The sequence below is a fragment of the Panthera pardus genome, unplaced genomic scaffold, assembly GCF_024362965.1.
Source record: "Panthera pardus isolate Hobbes unplaced genomic scaffold, ASM2436296v1 HiC_scaffold_25, whole genome shotgun sequence".
Lineage (NCBI taxonomy): Eukaryota > Metazoa > Chordata > Mammalia > Carnivora > Felidae > Panthera > Panthera pardus.
Genome location: NW_026526821.1, coordinates 72,688,465 through 72,708,033, shown reverse-complemented (window position 1 = coordinate 72,708,033; position 19,569 = coordinate 72,688,465). Strand labels below are relative to the sequence as shown.

Sequence of the window (19,569 nt, the reverse complement as noted above, 5' to 3'; positions counted from 1 at the left end):
AAAAAAACATTTCCCACAGCCACACAATCTTAAAAGCCATTTATCTCTGGTCAGATTTATGTGCAACTCAGGTTAGAAAAAACGCAGTACATTAGTTTTTGGGTATTACAGACCTCAAAAAATGCACCTAACTGTGGAATTTTGGTGGGGTTGGTTGACTGTTGTTACTGAGATTTATATTTGGGGGCATACAATACCAGTCCTTTATTAATTACTTCATTCAAGGTTTAGATTATATACATCCTGGATGATGGGCACAGCTGAAAACATTCAGCAAGAATTACTTCAAATGACTACCTACTATAACTTTCAATGGGTTTCAGAGACCGCAGCAAGGAATTCTCAACAGAGCACGTTTACAGAAAAAGGAATGACTTTCCAACTATAAGAAGGGATAAGGTCCATAATCCTTATCTGACAATTAGAATTTTCAAAAAGAAGTGAAAAATCAAATTTAGGGGAAGTGAAAACTGATCTGAACAGATAGATATAAAACTATATATTATTTGTCTTTACTCAACACAATGTGAGTATTTACACATTTTGCTACACACTTCTCAGTAAGCCTGACAATGGGTTACAGCCCCAGGTCTACTGGGAGTCATATAATAAACAATATCCATCCACTCAGCTGCTTCTCTAAAATCCACATCAAGCATGAGGGTTTGGTATAAGGAACCTGTACTATTTCTTAGGATTCTCATGTATCACATGTATCAGACCAGGGACACAATCCACTGGAAGGGCTCACAGAAGGCATGGTTTGTAATAAAGTTCAGCCACTCAGGGTCAGATGAAAAGGAGTAAGATAGGCCACTGGTGACAGGCATTCATTAAGTGAGGAGATCACACAAGTCAGAAAGCAGGGGTCCATGCTGCAATCATCTCTCTTTCCACACTAATTATAACACATTCCAATCTGCATCTTACTTGGGTGGTTTCTCCACAGTGCGGTAAGTGTTAAAAGCCTGAAGCTGTTGTTGAACCCCAACCAGAGAATTGGCAAATTTGCGATTGTTCAATATAATGATGGTTTGTTCAATCCACTCCAGAAGATCAGAGGCAAGTGACTCATACTTTTCAATCATTTTTTCTGTTTCAATAGCATTGTCAAGCACCTGTAAACAAGAGTTAGAAAAACGGGAAAGATCGTGTTGCCAAGTAAGAAAAACATGATTATAACCCTACATGAGCACATGCACACTTAATGGACTGGCTTTGAAACAGTTCTCTGCTACTCTGGCCCAAGCATTTCAAACTAGAGGAACTATTTGTTAATAGGCACTCAGACTGCAGCCATTATTTGTGAGCAATGACAGCTTAACTCAAGTGTAATTGGTTCTGTAACCTCCCAACCCCCAGGCAAAGGGTTTCAGATTCTGAATGACTCCTGTTGCCTAAGCTCCAAAATTCCTAGAAAAAACGAAAAGGGCTCTATTTTGCTTGGTCCTGTCCCATGAATGTCCTTGAATTTTCTGAGGTGTTCTGAAATATATGGTGGTGAACATCAGCCAAATGAGAATTAAGAAGCATAACAGTGAGGCCTTTTCAACTGAATAAATAGGATTTCCTACCCATGACATCAACCGACTCAGATTTCCAATACCCAATCTTCTGATAGGGTGTAGGAGAGGGCTGTCTCTGGGTCTGAGATGCCCCTGAAATCCCTCCCTAAACATTGTAGCTACTCCTACCTCCTGTTACTCTTAGGGACAAAGAGGCTTCCTGCCTACTTCTCTGCCACCAGAAGTGTCCACCACAAGCTGCTGCTGGCTGAACTGATGAGTGCACAGGAGAACAAGGTGCTCGGTGGCAGTACATTAAGACACGAGCTTTAATCATGTCTCACAACTTATAAAATTGGTGTGAACTCACCTTTCCAATTCGTTTTCCTTCAACAGCCAAAGCCTTCATCTTAGAGAAGTAGTGGTAATAAGTCACCACATAAGTGATAATGGACTTCTCATCAGGGTGGTCCACACTGATATCTGTAACCCGGAGAAGATTTCCTCAGTACTCTGCTCAGAGTGCTACCACCCAGGCAGCAGCAACAACCCAGAATGACCGTCTAATACTGACACAGGTCAGTGTCTCCAATTTTTATACTTAGAGTTCTGCCATCAGTGCAGTAATTACAAGGCTAATGAGGATGAAACCATCTCACTGATTCTTTTATGATATGAATATTCACGAATGCCTTCTACTATTGCAATAAGGACATAAAAGTCTTAAGAGACATGATCCTTTCTCTTCAGGATCCCAAGCCATGAAGAAAACAACATGTACACAAAACAACTAGAGAAAAATGAAGAATACAGTAAGAATTACGTCAGAATTCTTAGCAATGTGGCTACTATCTAGGCATACCACGTTCATCTCCCTGCCCAATTCTACTCCCAAACTGGGTTTGTGCTGCTTGAATCCTCATTTATGCCAATGCCACCTGAATTTCTTCCAATCATTCAGTCTTTGGACATCTTTACCTTGTTGTTACCTGTTATCCAGTTAGTCACCAAATCTGAGTCCAGATGATTCTACTTATGGAATCTTTACTGTCATTTATGGTTCAGACTCTCATGGTCACATAACCAGATATGAAGCAATAGCTTCCTCATTGGGTTTCCCTACCACCCAAGTCACTTTACACACTGTACCTGGTTGATCTTCCAGAAGCATAGCTGTGAACACTCTTTCTCCTAGCTCAAAATTACTCAAAAGTGCCCTACAATTTACAGAAATAAAGTCTAAGCCCCTTAATCCTCTGCCATAACTTTCCTTCCCTTCATTCCATCCATCCATCGAGTATTTATCAGGCTCCCTATAAGACCCAACCACTGTTCTAGACATTTCTAATTCTATAGCCTACTATTTATTCTCAGGCATAAGGGGGCTATTCAACAACCCCCCCCCACACACATTCCACAATTCCTAATACTCCTTCCCTTTACTCACAATATCCCTTTGCCTAAGACATCCTTCCCCACGCCATCACCTTCTTCCTAACCTTCAGCTCCACCTGAAGTTACCACCCCAACACAGTTATTTCTGATCGCTACAGCCAGAATTAGTGTCTCTCTCCTAAGTTCCCTTAAGGACTCTGTTTACATGGACACACAGTCCATTCTCTGCCAGGTATTATAATTCAGTACTCATACACACTTTCTTTGTTTCACAAGACTAAGTCCCCAAGGGTAGGAACCCTGTGTCTTGGTAAGCCTGGTGCTGCTCCACCTCTCAAATTCCTGGTGTGTTGTCTTGCACAAAGTGGGTAGTCAGAAAGTATTCACTAAGAGGGGGAATAAATGCATGAAGATGGCAAGTGTTTGAGGTATGGCAATACAAGTGAAGTATTAAACTCAGGACAGATGGAGAAGAGAACACATAGGATGAATAACACATAGGATAATCAGGCTGCTTTTCAAAATGCATTCACACACGTGCCTTCTATCTTTCTGGCGCCCATGTGTGAGGCAGGATTGTTTCTCTTACTTTTAAGATGAGAATACTAGGGCACAGGGCAGGAAAGCTCCCTGCCAGTGTCACCGAAGCAGCTGATAGCAATGGGGGCCAGCAGAGCAGCTACTGTTTCCCCCCCAGAGTCCCTGTGGCCAACTCTGCATCTGGCTCAGCCCCATTCAAGTATGCCCCAAAGAGAGAGAAATGGATGAAGGCCAGAAAAAAAATGCTGGTTCTGTACACAATACAATAAACACAAAATGTCAACATGACTGGGAAGATGTGAGCAGGCAAAAACCTTGTGGTTTTGTAACTAAACTGCAATCTTATCTTAGCTGATGCTCTCTGGGGCACTCAACAACTAACAATAGCTAAGAACAACTAATAATCAAGATCAAACCGGACAAGTGACATCAACTGCCTTTTTTTAGCTCCTTGTCTTGTGATCTGGGAAACATCAATCCCCTTTTCCATACTGGGAAGTGATTAGAAAGATTAACGAATGAGCAAGTTATTTAAAAAATATCTGTCATAGTGGTAGGAAAAAAAAGGTTATTTAGCAAAGCACAAAGAGCTACAGCTGAAGAAGAATGTCTTCCCATAGTTAAAGTAGGGGTTAAGAAGGAAGATTAATCACAGCCCAAGGAATTTTAGTTTTCTGTTTATATTAAGAAATCATTTAATGGGTTAGCACAAAGATAATTTTATCTCCACTTCCTGTATAGTGAACTTATCAGGGAATCTGATGCATCGGAAAGAGCAAGCCTGCTTGGCAGCCTCATGACCTCAATCTGTCCTTGGGGAGTTCAACTTCCTGTTCTATATTTATAAGAACTTTAAACTTTCACTCACAGCTTTCTCTGTAATATTTGCTCACAGCTGAGAGCCATGATCTAAAGAGCTCCAGCACTACAAACAAATCCTCTTATGTTTCAAATGCTTTTCAAAATAAGAAAAAGTACCTATGACAGCTCACGCTAAAATCCTACAATTAGGATTCTGTGTGAACTAAGGGAGTTATGGCCTGAGGGAATGCCCCACACCAGTCGACTCCAAGTCACCTGCAGTCAGTCTCTGGGGTCTTGCTGCAGGGACTGAGACTGGAGACAGTGGTTTCAGGCAGAAACGGTCAGCCGTAGGAAGGGACTAAGTCTTAACACTTCTTCCATTCACATGTTCCCCTTTCCTGATGCACCTTCTTCACCTAAGTTGTTCTTGCTCACAGCAAACACTGAACAGCCTCCTAGGAGGCACCTTCCCCAGCCCACACCCCTAGTCTTGCACCCATTCATCCCCCATGGCTGCTTGCCACCTTGGGATGAAAGTAGTCAACAAACATTTGCTGAGAGTCTATGGCAGTTCTCTTCCTTGAGCACAGCTTCTAAGAACTTCCAGTGACTGCTGAATAATCTCTAAAAATTTTAGCCTGTAGAGCCCTGACCCACCTTTCCAGTGGTAGTTCCTATTATTATTCTAAACACCATTCCCAATGAACTGTTAGTCCCCAAACACACCTTCCTAGTTCCTGGTTCCATACCTCTGCTCACACAAGCACCTCTGCCTAGCAAGCCCTCCCCTTCCCATCATGTTTAAACCATACTCATCTTTCAAGGCCTTTTTAAACAGAATCCTTTGCACAAATCCTCAAGTAATTCCCACCCCAAAATTAAGCTCCTCTTCCTTCAATAATTCCCAAAGCACACTACACAAATAAAACAAATTGACAGAAAGCAGATTTTATATAAGCCCCCCAATACCATCCCACCTTTCATCCCTCACGGTACCTTCCGGATCCAACAGTTTAGTGAGGCCAAGGTGCTGCTCTGCCAGATTAAACGCATTCTGCAGATTGTAGTGTGCATTGGATTTCTTTAGTTTGTCGAAATCTATCAGGTCAGGCCTATGCAGAACAACAGTGGAACATGACAAAAACTATGGCTTGAAAACACGTGACCAATGAGATGCGATCATTACTCCAAAAGCCGTAGAAATCACCCCTTACAGTAATACTCTATAATATTATTTAATCATCAAACAATGAAATCTGATTTTTGAATAAACACTTCAAAGTTTATTAAGACAGCTGAAGATAGATAATGGGCAAACTTGTCTGTTTGGGATAATTTACATATTCTCTCACATTTTCCTCACATGGAATGCAGAATTCTCACCGTGGTGCAACATCTAAGGCAATGGATATGAGGATCAAAAGTCACCCAGATCTGCTAACAGAAGAGTGTCAACATTCTACCCCCAAATTGTTAGCATGATTCCTAAGGATCTGACTTACCGGTGTTTGTGTATCAGGGCATTGAAGGCCATGCCGTCCCTCCAGCTGGTGGTGAAATTGTGAATGTTGACGTTCGGGTACCTAGCAGAGACCAAGCACAAGAGAAAAATCAACAGAATTACTAAATAAAATTTACAATTTCACGAAATGCAGTGTTTAAGAAAAAGTTTGTAAGCACTGTAAAAATGTTGAGGCAGTAAATGTCAAAAGGACAATTAGAGCAAACACTGTTTCAACTTCAGCATGCTATAAAATAAAAAAATACACATCCACATGGCTTTTCTTTCTTGGTAAGTCAACTGGCCAAAAGACTGTGAACTGTGTCCTAGATTTAAAAACAACACTTAAAGAGGAAAAAATGACCACAACCCAGATGCCTAGAGGCCTCTCTGCTTTCACTGGCCTTCTACTCTGTCAGCAAAGATATCAGGAGTCTGCAGTCACTGAGATCTGAATTCACACGCTACTTGGGGAGAGGAAGCAGCTGGGATTCACATGACACTTGGCTTTCTTGCTTATTATCACTGACTTGAATAAAGTCTTATAAACCAAGTATCTCCCTGAAAAACTTCCCTACGTTTGAGACCTACCCCTCATCACTGAGCTATTCTGTACCATACTGGACATTACTAACTTTGTATCTGTGGTTGACTAAAGGTTTATAACTAAGTTGATGCCCTTATTAGACATATACTCTTGATGGGCTCCATGCTTACTGTTAATTGATCATGTCCATTAGAGTTATAACTGTCCTCAAAGTAGTTCTGACAAAAACTCCAGTTAAACCAAAATCGGTGCTAAGTATCATGAACCCTAGCAATTTTAGTGAGCAACACAACAGGGGCAGTGCTCTAAAAGTATTTTCACTAAAATTTCACTAAGGAAAACTGAGATAATGTATAAGGACTACTCTTAAGTTTATCGCACAAAGCTCTCCAACAGCAGCAAAAATTAAAGGGAGGAGAAAACCCACAATTGCTTTTTAAAAATATCATGGATGTGTTTCCTAAACATGGTTTCTGGATTTTAAAATTCAAGATATACTGCTCTCTGGAGCGTCTTTAACAAAGAGAGGGAAAGTGACTACAGAGATGACAGGTCCAGAATATAAATCAAAACTCCTTCCATGTTGTGAGCTAGCTAAAATGTCAGCTATCAACTGCTTACGAGTCAATAAGATTTCTCGATGGAAGCAGTGGAAGAGATACTTGTCAACACCTCAGGAGTGATGACTGCAGCGGAATCTTGTCCTGGGCACAGTGGCCCCTGATCCCCTGTGAGTTCACACTCACCCAGCTGTCTTCATCTGGCACCACAACAGCAATGCATCCTTGGCAGATTTCTTCTCTTTGTTGTCTTCAGTTTCTACACTGATATCCTGGATCTAAGATTTACAAAGAAGTATTAGTCAAATAGATGGTCAAGCTGTCCACGACTGCTGGAGAAGAACAGGTCTTATACATGAAGAGTAAACTTCAGATCACAATCCAGTCCTGCAGATTTACTTACTGTGCCAAAGAAAACTGCTTTTTCACACTTCACCTAACAGAAACACCAACTAGCTTTTCTACTTTGCATGGAGGTAAGAAGTGAAGACTACTTAACCTGCATGACTTCTCAGAACTATCCACTGGGAGTCACTTCTAACCTCTAGGTAGCCCATCTTTCCAACTACAAGCTAGCACAGTGGTTCACACTGTAAATAACTTGAACCTTGTCAGATCCCAGAAAAATACCTGGTTCAGTTTTTTATAACCAATTATTTTTTCACACTAGGGTGTGTGTCACTCATAGAAGAGGATAGTCTATATTCCTTTTCCTAAAAAGTGACCCAAATTCTTGGAGAAAGCACACATTTACACTCTGTGTTTCTGTAGTCTGTGCTATGGTCTGAATGTCTATGACTCCTACAAATTCTTACACTGAAATCCTAACTCCCAAAGGTGATGGTATTAGGAGATGGGGCCCTTGGGAGGTGCCTAGGTCATGAGGATGGGATCCTCGTGAACAGGATTAGTGCCTTATAAGAAAGGCTCCAGAGAGGTCCTTAGCTTCTTCCACAATGTTAGAACACAGGGAGAAGTTTGTGATCCAGAACAGGGCCCTCACCAGACCATGCTGGCTTGATCTCAGACTTCACCTCCAGAACTGCGGGAAATGAATTTCTATTGTTTGTAAGCTACCGTGTTTGTGGTATTTTGTAATAGCAGTCCAAATGGACCAAGACAGTCTGCATTCATAAGTTGCTCACTGGCAGCATAAACGCAACAGCATACACAGAGCTTGGTCTACTGGCACCAACATCAGACAGCCTAGGTCTAAAACTAGGTTCCACCACCAACTGTGTGTCACTGGGCAAGTTCCTTAGCTTCTCATCTGAGGAATGGCAACAGCAACAGTGGCTGTCTCACAGCACTGTTGTGCACTTAAATGAAGAAAGAATATCAAGTGCTGACTTCATAATGAAGATCCATAAATGATAGCTCTTTAGATTAGGGGCTATCTACCAGTTATGTGATTTTAGAAAAATGCTCTATATACCCTCTGTCTTTAGGTTCTTGCCTATACTACAATGTGGGATGGTGGGTGGGGGTAAACGGTGGTGGCCTAGCAGGCCCTCCATCATCTTTTAGCTCTAACCATTCCAAGTTTCCTTGCCTTTGTCCCTGTTAAAGGTCTTCCCATTTAATCTAGAGATGTGCCCCAGCATTCTTTTTGGAAAAGAGACAGGAGGAGGATAAAATACATAAATAAGAGATGAAAAAGTCAGAAACTTTCAACTAGGAAAAACACCTACAAATTGAAATAATTATACTTCTAAAAAAAAATCCTTTTTTAACTGTGGTAAGTATGTGAGGTGAGTCTGCATAAGCTCCAAACGTTATCATTAGGATCCTGAGTTCTTATGCACAAAGTAAATGTGAAAGAACAACATTACTCAAGGGATAAGACACAGATTCATCAGGACAGACAGGTGAAATCCCACACACTAACCCCTGTCAACCTCCTTATGCTTCGGGGTGAAGAAGGGAGTCTATTTCCACACTTGCTCATTTAGAAACAGTCTACTCTTCTGCAATGAAGACAGCTCCCTATCTACACAAGGCAAACTCAGAGGCCTTCATTCCAGTTTCTCACAATATCCTTCACTCTCTTTTAAAGGGACAGAATAAAACCTGTGTGTTATCATTAGTATTTAATGGATACCTACTATGCACAGACAGGCCAGGCCATGTCCTGGGAGTTCTGGGGCCACACACACACAGACACACACAAAGAGGGAATGTAAGATGAGGCTGTATATTCAGAAACTGGGAGAAAGAGATTTCTGTAGAACGTGGGGAAACTTCACAGAGGAGGCAGAAAGCAACCTGGGCCTTGGCTGACGCAGAATCAATACATATTTGTGAAATGGGTGATGATTCAATAAGCCTGGTGGAGGAAGCTAGGTCATGTAAGACACTAACACTGCAGGCCATGCAGTGACATCATCAGCCTAAGTTTCTTGCCTCAAAAAAAAAGAGAGAAAGTATCTATCAGCATTTACAAGTTCAATTACAGAAAAAGGCAAGCTGTCAGGAAGCTAATTAATCGATGACTTAACCCCATTCATGCTGAGAATCCTGGAAAGGGCTGCGTGTGCCAGCTCACCAACGTGGGCAATGACCCGATGTGAAGAGAGGCCACCATCAGGATGCCCCTCCACGCTCTGATTCCTACAGGCCAAAGGCAACAGAAATAGAACATTTTACTCTACAAAACTGAGGTGAGGTTCAAGGAGGGTGCTGTTAATATCACCTCTGTTGGCCTGAGAATGAGAGCTATTATTAGTGAATTTAATGGTATTCATTTTCAAGTCATTCAGGAACTAAATGACAGAAACCTACATAAGAATTGTTTGCAAAATAGAGTCTTTGGTTGTTGTAATTAACTCCATTCATGATGTCTTCTTCAACAGTGGTTCCTCCTTAAACCCACCTAAATAGAATAGTTGGGAGTGTGGACAGGGGAATCTGAATTAGTAAAAAGCTTTCCCAAGGAGTCAGATGATCAGCCAGACTTGGGAACCACCATTCAGGGAGTTTCTTTGGATAGCTCTTTTTGCTCCCACCTCCTCCTCCCACATACACACCCAGAACACTGCTAACTCAAACCCACTCCCAGTGGAAATGAGAAAGAAAACAACTGGTTACCTGCTGACTTCAGAATTTTAGGAAGAATACAAAGAGAGCTATAATTTGATTTCAGGCTTTGCCCTTTTTTGGTGAGATTTTTACTTAGCTAGAAAAATCAATCAGACTTTATATCAAAGGGGTGGAACAGGAAGGAAAGGCACAGAGAACACAGCCACCCAGGAGACAGGATTGTTAGGACATTTGTTTGCAGAGTAACCTGACGCTTTGGTTAAGAAGTGTTTCCTGCATTTCAAATTCTAATTGAAAAGCAAGAGCATGAAGCATTGCCTGGAGAAAGAACCAGTAATCAGGCCAGAGGTGCTCCAACAGTGCTGAAATTCTGAGCTCTCTCCTAAAGGGTCAGAAGTATGCATTGCAGCCCTGACTGGCTTTGTAATCCTGGATAAGATTCCTCCTTTTCCTCACAAAGAAACTGGACAGAACGACCTTGAAGGTTCCTTTTGGTTTTAGAGATCTATACTTAGAGCCTTCCCCTCGAGTATAACAAACCCAAAGAATTGTCATCGATTCAAACAAGCATAAGGTTTTTGCATATTCCCCCTGAAAATGGCTTCCTCACATCCAAAGGAGAAAGAGAAAGTGAAAATAGAGTGCACACACATATCATAATCCTAAACAGCTTCTCCTGAATATATTCCACGACACGTGCTACAATCTGGTGAAGTTCAGATAGTCTACTACCAGTATCCCAGCATCAACCACATCCTTCTTATCTTTGGTCCTGAAAGACTAGTGGCAGACACCAGACGTTTACAGGAGGTACCAGTGAAACGATGGGTGGGGATGTAGCCCAGAAACTCCCTTATCTGACAAGAGAACCAAGACTTTCAGGGGCTAGCAAGACTGAGGGAGGATGTGGTAGCTGCGATGTGCCTACGGGTGGCTGAATGGGACCCAGCGCTCCGCACACCTGACTTGGGGATGCCATTTCCACAAGGATGCTCCTAGCCAGGGAGAAGGCAGAACCTTGGGGGCCAAGCCCCTACCTGGAAGCGCAGGATGATGGTCCAGATGAGGCCGAGGGTCAGCCGGTGGTTACCATCCACGATGTCATGGGACCCCATGTTCTCAAGATGGACTCTCTGCTCCTTCAGGAACTGAAGGGCCTTGTCCACATTCTCCAGACAATGGATACGCATTCGTCCCTTGGTGGGTTTAGGCTAGAAACAGGAGAGCAGAAAATAGAAACAGATCATGTAATGGGGCAGAGACAGGCTCAGCTCAGAGCTACTGCCCAGAGTTCACACATGCCTGCTCATGCAGCACTCTTCTACCCAAACCAAAACATTAAAAACATGTATACTCAGTACAAGGACAGTATCTACCTAACATCCTTATGAGAGAGAAGTTTACTTAACGGATGGTGATAACTCTTCAGAGGTTTGTTTAATTATGCAAGTGACACAATTACAAATGAGCAAAGAAGCTGGAAGGTTAGAGAGAAAGGAACCCCATTTCCATCAAGGATTTCAGAGCTACTGCTGCCACCCATGCAGTTTTCTGCAGATGCAGGGCAAAACACTCGATGATTTTTCTGACTGCTTTAGATGTAAAAGTAGGTTTGCTACCTGCAGGTTTGGCTGTTTCCTAAGACTGGCTCAAAATGAAAAGCGGATACACCACCAAATGAGAATTTCCAAGTGGCGGTTTTGTGAGAGTGACGCAAAGGGCTGAGAAAAAGGGTGTGACCCCCTGAGAAGGACAAAGGAAAAGAAAATGAGAGAGTAGTTTAATGTGAATACCTCAATGTCTCTTTTTTTACTCAGTTATATCTAATCCAAGAGGCCCTGGGGAGGTGAACATTTTAAATAAGTAAAACAAAAGACAAAGGCACACATACAGGAAATTCTCTGTGGGCCTCTGTCGACAGCTCTATGGGGTCTAGAGCAAGCTCATGCCTCCACCGCCTGGCTCTGTCCCTCCCCTCCTTTCCATTTCCCAGCACAACCCCCTCTAGCACAGGCAGCACCTCAGACTGACACTTCCTTTTGCGTCCTGAGGCCTTTCCCTCTCATCTCTTTTCAATGACTGTGCACCTGACTAGTAAGACCTGGGTCCGCTGATGCATGCTGTTTCAATCCCAAAGTGGCCTGCAGAGCAATGAGGACAGGGCCATTCTACTAAGTGCAGTACACAGTCTCCCAAGTGTGCCTCAAAGGGGACAGAAGAGGTCATTTCCTAACTGAGGGTGAGAGAAACAGCGTGGATGGAATCGGAAGGAACTAAAGAGAAGGGGAAGGAGTAGACTGGGGGGCTGTTGGTATCTTCCCAGGCTCCATCAGGTATAACCACTGTTCTTTCAGACTTTATTTTGAAAAACTCAATTGCAAACACACAAGGCCTTCCAACCCTCTATTCTCTCTCTACAAAATCTCAGTGGAACCTGTGCTCCTTTCCACATGAATGTATATACAAAGCGTGAGTGAGGGAGGATGGTGATAAGGGTCCACTTCCCAACAGGTTGATCAAGTCTAATGCCACCTCGCAGGGACCCCATGTGGATGTGACTGGCCATGCCAGATGAGCTATGGATGGTTCACTAGAGACCCAGATGCAACTTAAGTCCCTGAAAAGCACCAGCCATTGGAAACACCAGGGCATGAGACAAAGGAAGGAACTAGAAGAAAAAATTCAGACAAACCTCTTCAGGTAAAATGGTCAGACTCCTTCAAATGGTTAAAAAATATACAAACCTCATGAACTTCCAAAAGCCAGGAAAAAGGAAAGAAAAAAAAAAAAAAAAAAAAGGGAAAACTTTCAGGAACCAACCCTCTTTTCTGCAATTCTCCCCAAATCAAACCAAGGCGGGGGTGGAGTTTCCCTTTCCCTAAAATTTCCCTACTGCTCATGGCCTCTTCTCTTTTAAATCATCAGACACGAGCAAACCAGCCCTCTGCTGGTTTTTGTTGGACAGTTGAGTGTAGAAGATAACTGTAATGTTGAAAATACCTATGTTCAAGCTACAATTTCCCCATTTTCTGGCAAATAAGAGCCTCACTTCTCAACTATTTACCCATAAATTGATCAGAATACCAGTAATTATCTCAAAGGGCCGCTACATAAATGAAATGGTAATCTAATCACTATAGCGTTCTCAAACACACAAAATGTCTCGTTACCAGCAAAGGGCACCTCAAGTATCTTCCTCCCAACAATTCTACTTAAAACAAAAGGGGGAGGACTCTCCCCTCTCTCTGTGTTTAGGTATAACACACCTCTCTGGAGACAGCAGCAAATTTTTAGGGTCTAGACAGAACTTGCCCATTAAGAGCCTGAAAAGTTGAAAAGTTAACATACTTCAATTTTTGAAAGGCAAGTTTAAAACCAGAAGAAAATGTGCCTCCAAACAGTGATGATAATACCACTCTTCTAATCTTGACACCCAAAATTAAATTCTGGACTGGAATGAAAAGAAAAAGTGGTAGAGAAAACTGTGACTGGTTGGTGTCTTGACAGAAGGGAAAGGACATGAAAATACCCAAATCTCAACACTTGGGGCTTCTGCAATAGTGAGGACTCTGTAGTTCAAAGTTTATTAGAAAACAAGTCTGAGAAACATGATTTACAGAGACATTTTAAATATTATTACTATAGGGGCGCCTGGGTGGCTCAGTCAATTGAGCGTCCGACTTTGGCTCAGGTCATGATCTCTTGGTTTCTGAGTTCAAACCCCACATCAGGCTCACTACTGTCAGCACAGACCTGCTTCCAGTCCTCTGTCCCACCCCCTTCTTCCCCCACTCTCAAAAATAAACATTAAAAAAAAGAAAACTAAATAAATATTATTACTGCTCTATAGCTGCTAATTCAAACTCAGCTAACTACCATATAGTAAAAATTATTCTACCACCTTTCCGTTTCTCCAACGCTTTCCCACATTTCACTCAGTGGAAGCTCACTCATCTTTGGTGGCACTTGTTAAACTCCTTCTAAACCAAAAGAGTAATAAACAAGACATGGTGAGGTTAAAGGATGGTGGCACGATACAAGGGAGAGTAAGGATCAAGACTAAAACTCAAGTATCCCAGTTTTCAAGTCTTGTGTTCTGTGTGCTTCACAGAGGGGCTATAAAATGTTTTCAGGCATAATACTTGGGCACGTCAAGAAATGACTACAGGAAACTAATTTTAAGAAATATTAATGACCTCACAGAGCTATACAGTGAAACACATTGGTCATTAAAACTGCAAAGCCCCCTTAGGGGCACCTGGGTGGCTCAGTTGGTTTAGTGTCCGACTTCGGCTCAGGTAATGATCTCGAGGTTTATGAGTTCAAGCCCCGCATCAGGCTCTGTGCTGACAGCTCATAGCCTACAGCCTGCTTCAGATTTTGTCTCCATCTCTCTGTCCCTTCCCTCCTCGCTCTCTCTCTCTCAAATATATAAAAAAAAACAACACAAAAACAAAACAAAACAAAACAACTGCAAAGCCCCCAAGATTTAAAAATTCTTGGTGGCCACTGATAGACCTACTATGTTAACCTCTGTTATGTGGTTAATAACTGTTATTGCATTTAATCCTCACAGTAACACTGAATAATAATTACCATTTTATGGATGAGAACACGCTGGTTTAGAGAGATGGAGTAATCCATATGGCTAGTCCCTTTGTGGCCGGTAAGGATTCCAAAGCTCACGGTCTTCATGCTACACCGAGAACCAAGAGCAGTGCACATTTCCACACGAAAGGAAATAGACTCAGTTCCCATCTAGCAGATAGTTTTCATTTTTTTAAGAGCTATTTTTATATCACTAAACTTCCATCCTCTTAAAAGGAAAAAAGAGATAACAATGGAGAAAACTGAACACAATGGAACTAGGGGGGAAGGGTGCATTTCTCAGTAATAAACACTTTCTTAAAGCCACGCCCCAAGAGCAGCTGATTGTGCCAAGAAATGGAGTGCTCCCTGTCTTGCCTCCATTAATTATTGTCAAACTTCTAGTGTGGCATTGGTGTGTTCCCACAACAACATGTGCATTTCTGTCCTGTAGGTCATTTCTGATGGGGCAGTCTGAAATGCCATTAATGTGGAGACAAGGATCAATACCAGACCCATATGTGACTCAGAAACAAGTGGTGGTGGCAGCAGCAGCGGGGGGGGGGGGGGGGGGGGGGGGGGAGTTCCTCTGAGGAAATGCCTATTTTTACAGATCCTCCTGGAAATCATTTTAACAAGGTGGGCGCCTGGGTGGCTTAGCCGGTTAAGCATCCAACTCTTGATTTCAGCTCAGGTCAAGATCTCGTGGTTCATGATTTTGGGTCCTGCATCAGGCTCTGCGCTGGCAGTGTGGAGCATGCTTGGGATTCTCTGGTCTCCTCTCTCTCTGCCCCTCCCCCACTCATTCTTACTCTCTTTCTCTCTCTCTCTCTCTCTCTCCCCCCCCCTCCCTCCCACTCTCTCTCAAAAATAAGTAAACTTTACAAAAATAAGCTTTCCTGCTCCTCCCACAACACGGCCCATGTTCCTGTATTTTGCAGGCACTTTTCCTGTTTCCCTTCCCAAGGTCCCTTCCAGTCCCAAATCTTCAACCACAGCTCCATCCTACATTTCACCCCAGACCCATCTTTTTTCAGACTCTAAGGAAAGAGTAGAAATTACAGGGCTAAAGAACCACCTCTAGCATCTGACAACACAATTCTAATTGCTTATTAGAGCAACTTATCCAAGCTCTGCCTCTGAGAAGCGGTATGGCCTTGGGCAAATCTGCCTGAGTGGACCCAATGCCTTTAAAGAACAAAGGAGCTGGATGGTGTCCAGGCCACCACTCTGCCTCCACTGTCTGCCCGTCCTTGAGTTTGAATCTATTATACCCTGCAGGGCATCAGGATTTGCAGAACTACAGAATAATCACAATGGCAGTGTTTTTGTCAGAGTCTAGAGATAGAAAAGAGAAAACAAATGTTTCCTAGAGCTAATTTCGCCTCCTTGAATAAAAGAGGAAAACATAAGGGAGGATTTCTGGCAGGGTGTTTGGGAGGCCCCCTGGGAGCTGGGCCATGCTGTTCCACCCTGGTAACCCCTACTTCCTCAGATACTTTCCATGGGTTTCCAAAGTCACCTTGAAGCCACCTGGAGCAACAGCTCTCCAAGGGTTGCAGTGTGACCAGAGAACCAGCCCTGGGAAGTGGAAGAAGCAGACTCTAGGTTTCTATCTGCCACACACTAGCTGGATGGCCCGGCCGGTTGCTTTTTCTTAGTATGAAGGGATGAACTTCCAGCTATAAAACACAATGTATATGTTAGAGGTTGCAAGGCTTACTAACATGCCTCCTGGTCTCTTGTTCAGTTGAAGAGGAAATGGAGAAAACACACTAACTGGTCTCCACCTACCACTGTGACTGACACTTATGTCTTGCCTTTTTTTTTTTTTTTTTTTTAATGTTTATTTCTTTGAGAGAGAGAGTCTAAGTGGGGGAGAGGTGAAGAAAGAGAGGGAGAGAGAATCCTCCCAAGCAGGTTCCATGCTCAGCACAGGGCCTTGATGCGGGTTCGATCCTATGACTGTGAGATCATGACCTGAGCCGAAATCCAGAGTCGGACGTCCAACCGACTGAGCTACCCAGGTGCCCCTGTCTTTCTTTTAATCACAAATGGTTCCACCACACACAAAAGCTCTACTTAATATAGATGGTGGGATGGGAAGCATTTATTCCAGTCTCCTCTAATACAATACACAGCCCAACTCACTTCACCCTAAGTTCCCAGTCAAGTTTTGAGCTTTAATAAGAGTATAGATGATTCTTGTCCAATTAAAATCAATCAAGAAACAACACACTGTGTTCCATTAGGTCCTACCTGGCTCCTCACTGGCTGGGCCCTCTCCCAGTGAACATTTCCCTTTAGCAGGGCTCAGAGGGAAAGGAAGGCACCAATATAAACAGGAGAATGGACTGGAGTCCACGTTCTGTTACTTACTAGTGATACTGGCCTTGGGCAAGATCCTGGTCACCTCTGCCTATTTCTTTCATAAAGCCTAACTGTCCACTTCACTAGACTGTGAGAACTCAGTGAGATCATGCATGTGACAGTACAAACTAAAATCAACAGACCCTCAAGTTACCATCATCACTCTTTCCAAAAACAATCCCCAATTTAGCCAGGATACTTTCCTACACCAGTTCCTTCCTGATGCCCACTGCCAAATTTGCTCCTTCACTCTCCCTCACAGCAAACATCTGACCCTTATCTCCTCGGGCCATCTAAACCTAAACCCCTCCTCCTGGATCCCGATGAAACCCCACCCACTTGCTATGGCTTCTTGATAAGCCATCCAAAAGGCTGGTTTTCCCTTCTGAACTCTAGGACTCTGGGACCATTCACTTGGTACTTGATCATATGTACCTATTACTATTAATTCGCTCTTTGCATTTGTGCAATTTAGACTGCAACTTAATGGTGCTTTCTTCTGTGGCCATATTTAGAACAAAAGCAAATACTCCCAAACAAACAATATTACAAACAACAGGTAGGTTCTGTGGCCAGTCCACAAAATCCCGTTTCAACAATACAGGCCAGTATGGCTCTCCCAACAAAGGCTTTATGCAAAACTCAGAGCAGTTCAATGTGGGATTTAAGGCTTAACAAATCTCGTGGTAAATCTATCTTCCTCACCTAGCTCAGCCTGTTCTGGAGTTAACGGTGGCAAAGAAAAAAAAAATCCTTTTTGTTGCTGTTGCTTTCTCTTCTTTGACACTGATTAACAGAGTAAGAAGACTGAGTATCAGGAAAACAACAGGCAAGCAAAAACCAGTGATATCTGCTATTGGAAATGGCAGGCAGAGGTGTTCAGAAAACCTTGTCCTCTCTGGGTCAGAGGTGAGTGCCCTGTGTGGCAGGAACCGGGCAGAAAGCTGGCAGTCTTACTTAGAACCATCCCCCACTGCTGAGGCCCATGGAGGAAAGGGGGCAGGCACAGGCAAGCTTCAACCCTGGGTTATGACCCGTGGGCCCCACTTCACCAAAGTCCGAGCCTGACAGCATTACTCCTGAGGCCCTAAGATCTGAGACCACTGACAGAATGACTGGCACGGCTTCTGTGCTCACAGCATTTATCTGCTCAGGTGATGTTAAAGTTAAGGGTGGGTCTGTATTTTTAAGGGAATGTTAAAGCAACACCTTTATGAAGAGCTATAAGCCACTGTCATTTCAGAGTAAGATATTGAGGAAAAAAATGGTTTTCTTTGTCATCAACCCAATCCCACCCAAGTAAGAGAAGCTTCCTAGTTCAGTCTCAAAGTTTCCTCAATGCTCCACAGGCTGACATATTTAAGGCAAACAAAGGGACATTTCCAGACACGGATTCTGTCCAAGCCTAGACCACAGAAAGGGATTTCTGCTCTCTTGACACTCCCAATACAGCAGAGTCAAGTGCCTTGATAACCCGAATGTCTGTGTGATACTTGCTCAAATGTAACTCAAATTTTATTGAGTCAAAATGCAGGATGGGATTAGGGTAAGAATTATCTGGAGCTGTTGTTTCTCTGAACTTTACTCAATAAAAATCAAACTTTCTCCTTTGTAAAGAAGGATGAACTGGCTCCATAGATCTACATTTAAATACTCTACTCTAGTAAATTTAAATACTCTAGTTCCTCCTATATTCATCGGTTACCCACCGTCAACCTGATGATAAGGGCTGGGGCTAAAATGCTGACTGAGATATAGGCCCAGATAGAGGGCAAAAATGTTACACAGGGTTTGGGATCACTGGCGCAGAAAGCCCAGAGCTGACTAAATGCTATCTGACCATACACATTTAGCTGTGGACAAGAATTTACCCAAGCCTGGAAGCTCTAACCACACCTCATTAGTTCTGTACTCTGAATATGCAAGGATTCTTTGGGGCCAGACCTCAGAGAGGTCATCTGCTGCAGGGAGGGTCTCTAACTTGAGTCCCTGGCAGCCTCCGTGGCCAAGAGCAGAGAGTAGTTTGCGTCCCCCCCAGAAAGTTCCATGAAACAAATAAACCATGGGGCCAAACAGGCTAAAAAGTCTCAGTTCGAATGAACAAGAGTTTTAGCTCACTCTATCTATGGTACCCTTATTTTTGGAGTAAGAAGATTAATCAGACTGCCCAACCTATAATCAGGGTTGGCTGTGAGGAACAGATAATGAAAGAACTCAAGGCACTTGGGGCTTCACAAAGGGGTATGTCATTGCTAAACACCATTTCTAGCACTGACTGCCTAAGAGGTTGGAAATGGCTCCCATTTTCTGTTTTTCCCCATTCCTACTCTCCTAGGCCTCTGGATGACTGCAAGAAAAAGAAAAAGAATAATGGAAGAAGAAAAAGAAAAAGAAGAAGAAAAAAAGTATTGCTAACAGCAAATAAAGAGAGGAGTGGGACCCACACATAACTAAGAATTATGCTTTGCTGGTTGCTTTCTTTTTCCCTAGTAAAGTTTTTGTTGCCCTGTTCAGAATAAAGGGCAATGGGACTGACCCCATTTATTATGTGGACATTATCAAGGACACGATCTTCTTGGTATTAAAGAACCATGGACCTTCAAAGGTGAATACTTTGCTCCCTAGAGCCTGGAAGACTCGACCCTACTGGAACCAAAATAAAAGTTCAAGTTAATTTCCATCCATATGACCTTTAATGATTTTTTAGCTACTTTCCAAACA

General features: G+C 42.9%; 1 protein-coding gene across 3 annotated transcripts in view; it reads right to left on the bottom strand.

Annotated features, from left to right (window-relative positions):
• Positions 1 to 19,569, bottom strand: part of SPTBN1 (spectrin beta, non-erythrocytic 1) — a 198,619-nt gene that overhangs the window by 51,259 nt on the left and 127,791 nt on the right. For all 3 annotated transcript variants that reach the window (XM_019421876.2, XM_019421932.2, XM_019422003.2), the window contains 6 exons: positions 10,929 to 11,102; positions 7,039 to 7,130; positions 5,747 to 5,827; positions 5,241 to 5,356; positions 1,876 to 1,988; positions 931 to 1,118 (listed from right to left, as the gene is read on the bottom strand). In XM_019421876.2, the coding sequence (XP_019277421.1) occupies positions 931 to 1,118; positions 1,876 to 1,988; positions 5,241 to 5,356; positions 5,747 to 5,827; positions 7,039 to 7,130; positions 10,929 to 11,102 (764 nt within the window). The remainder of the gene's footprint in view (positions 1 to 930; positions 1,119 to 1,875; positions 1,989 to 5,240; positions 5,357 to 5,746; positions 5,828 to 7,038; positions 7,131 to 10,928; positions 11,103 to 19,569) is intronic.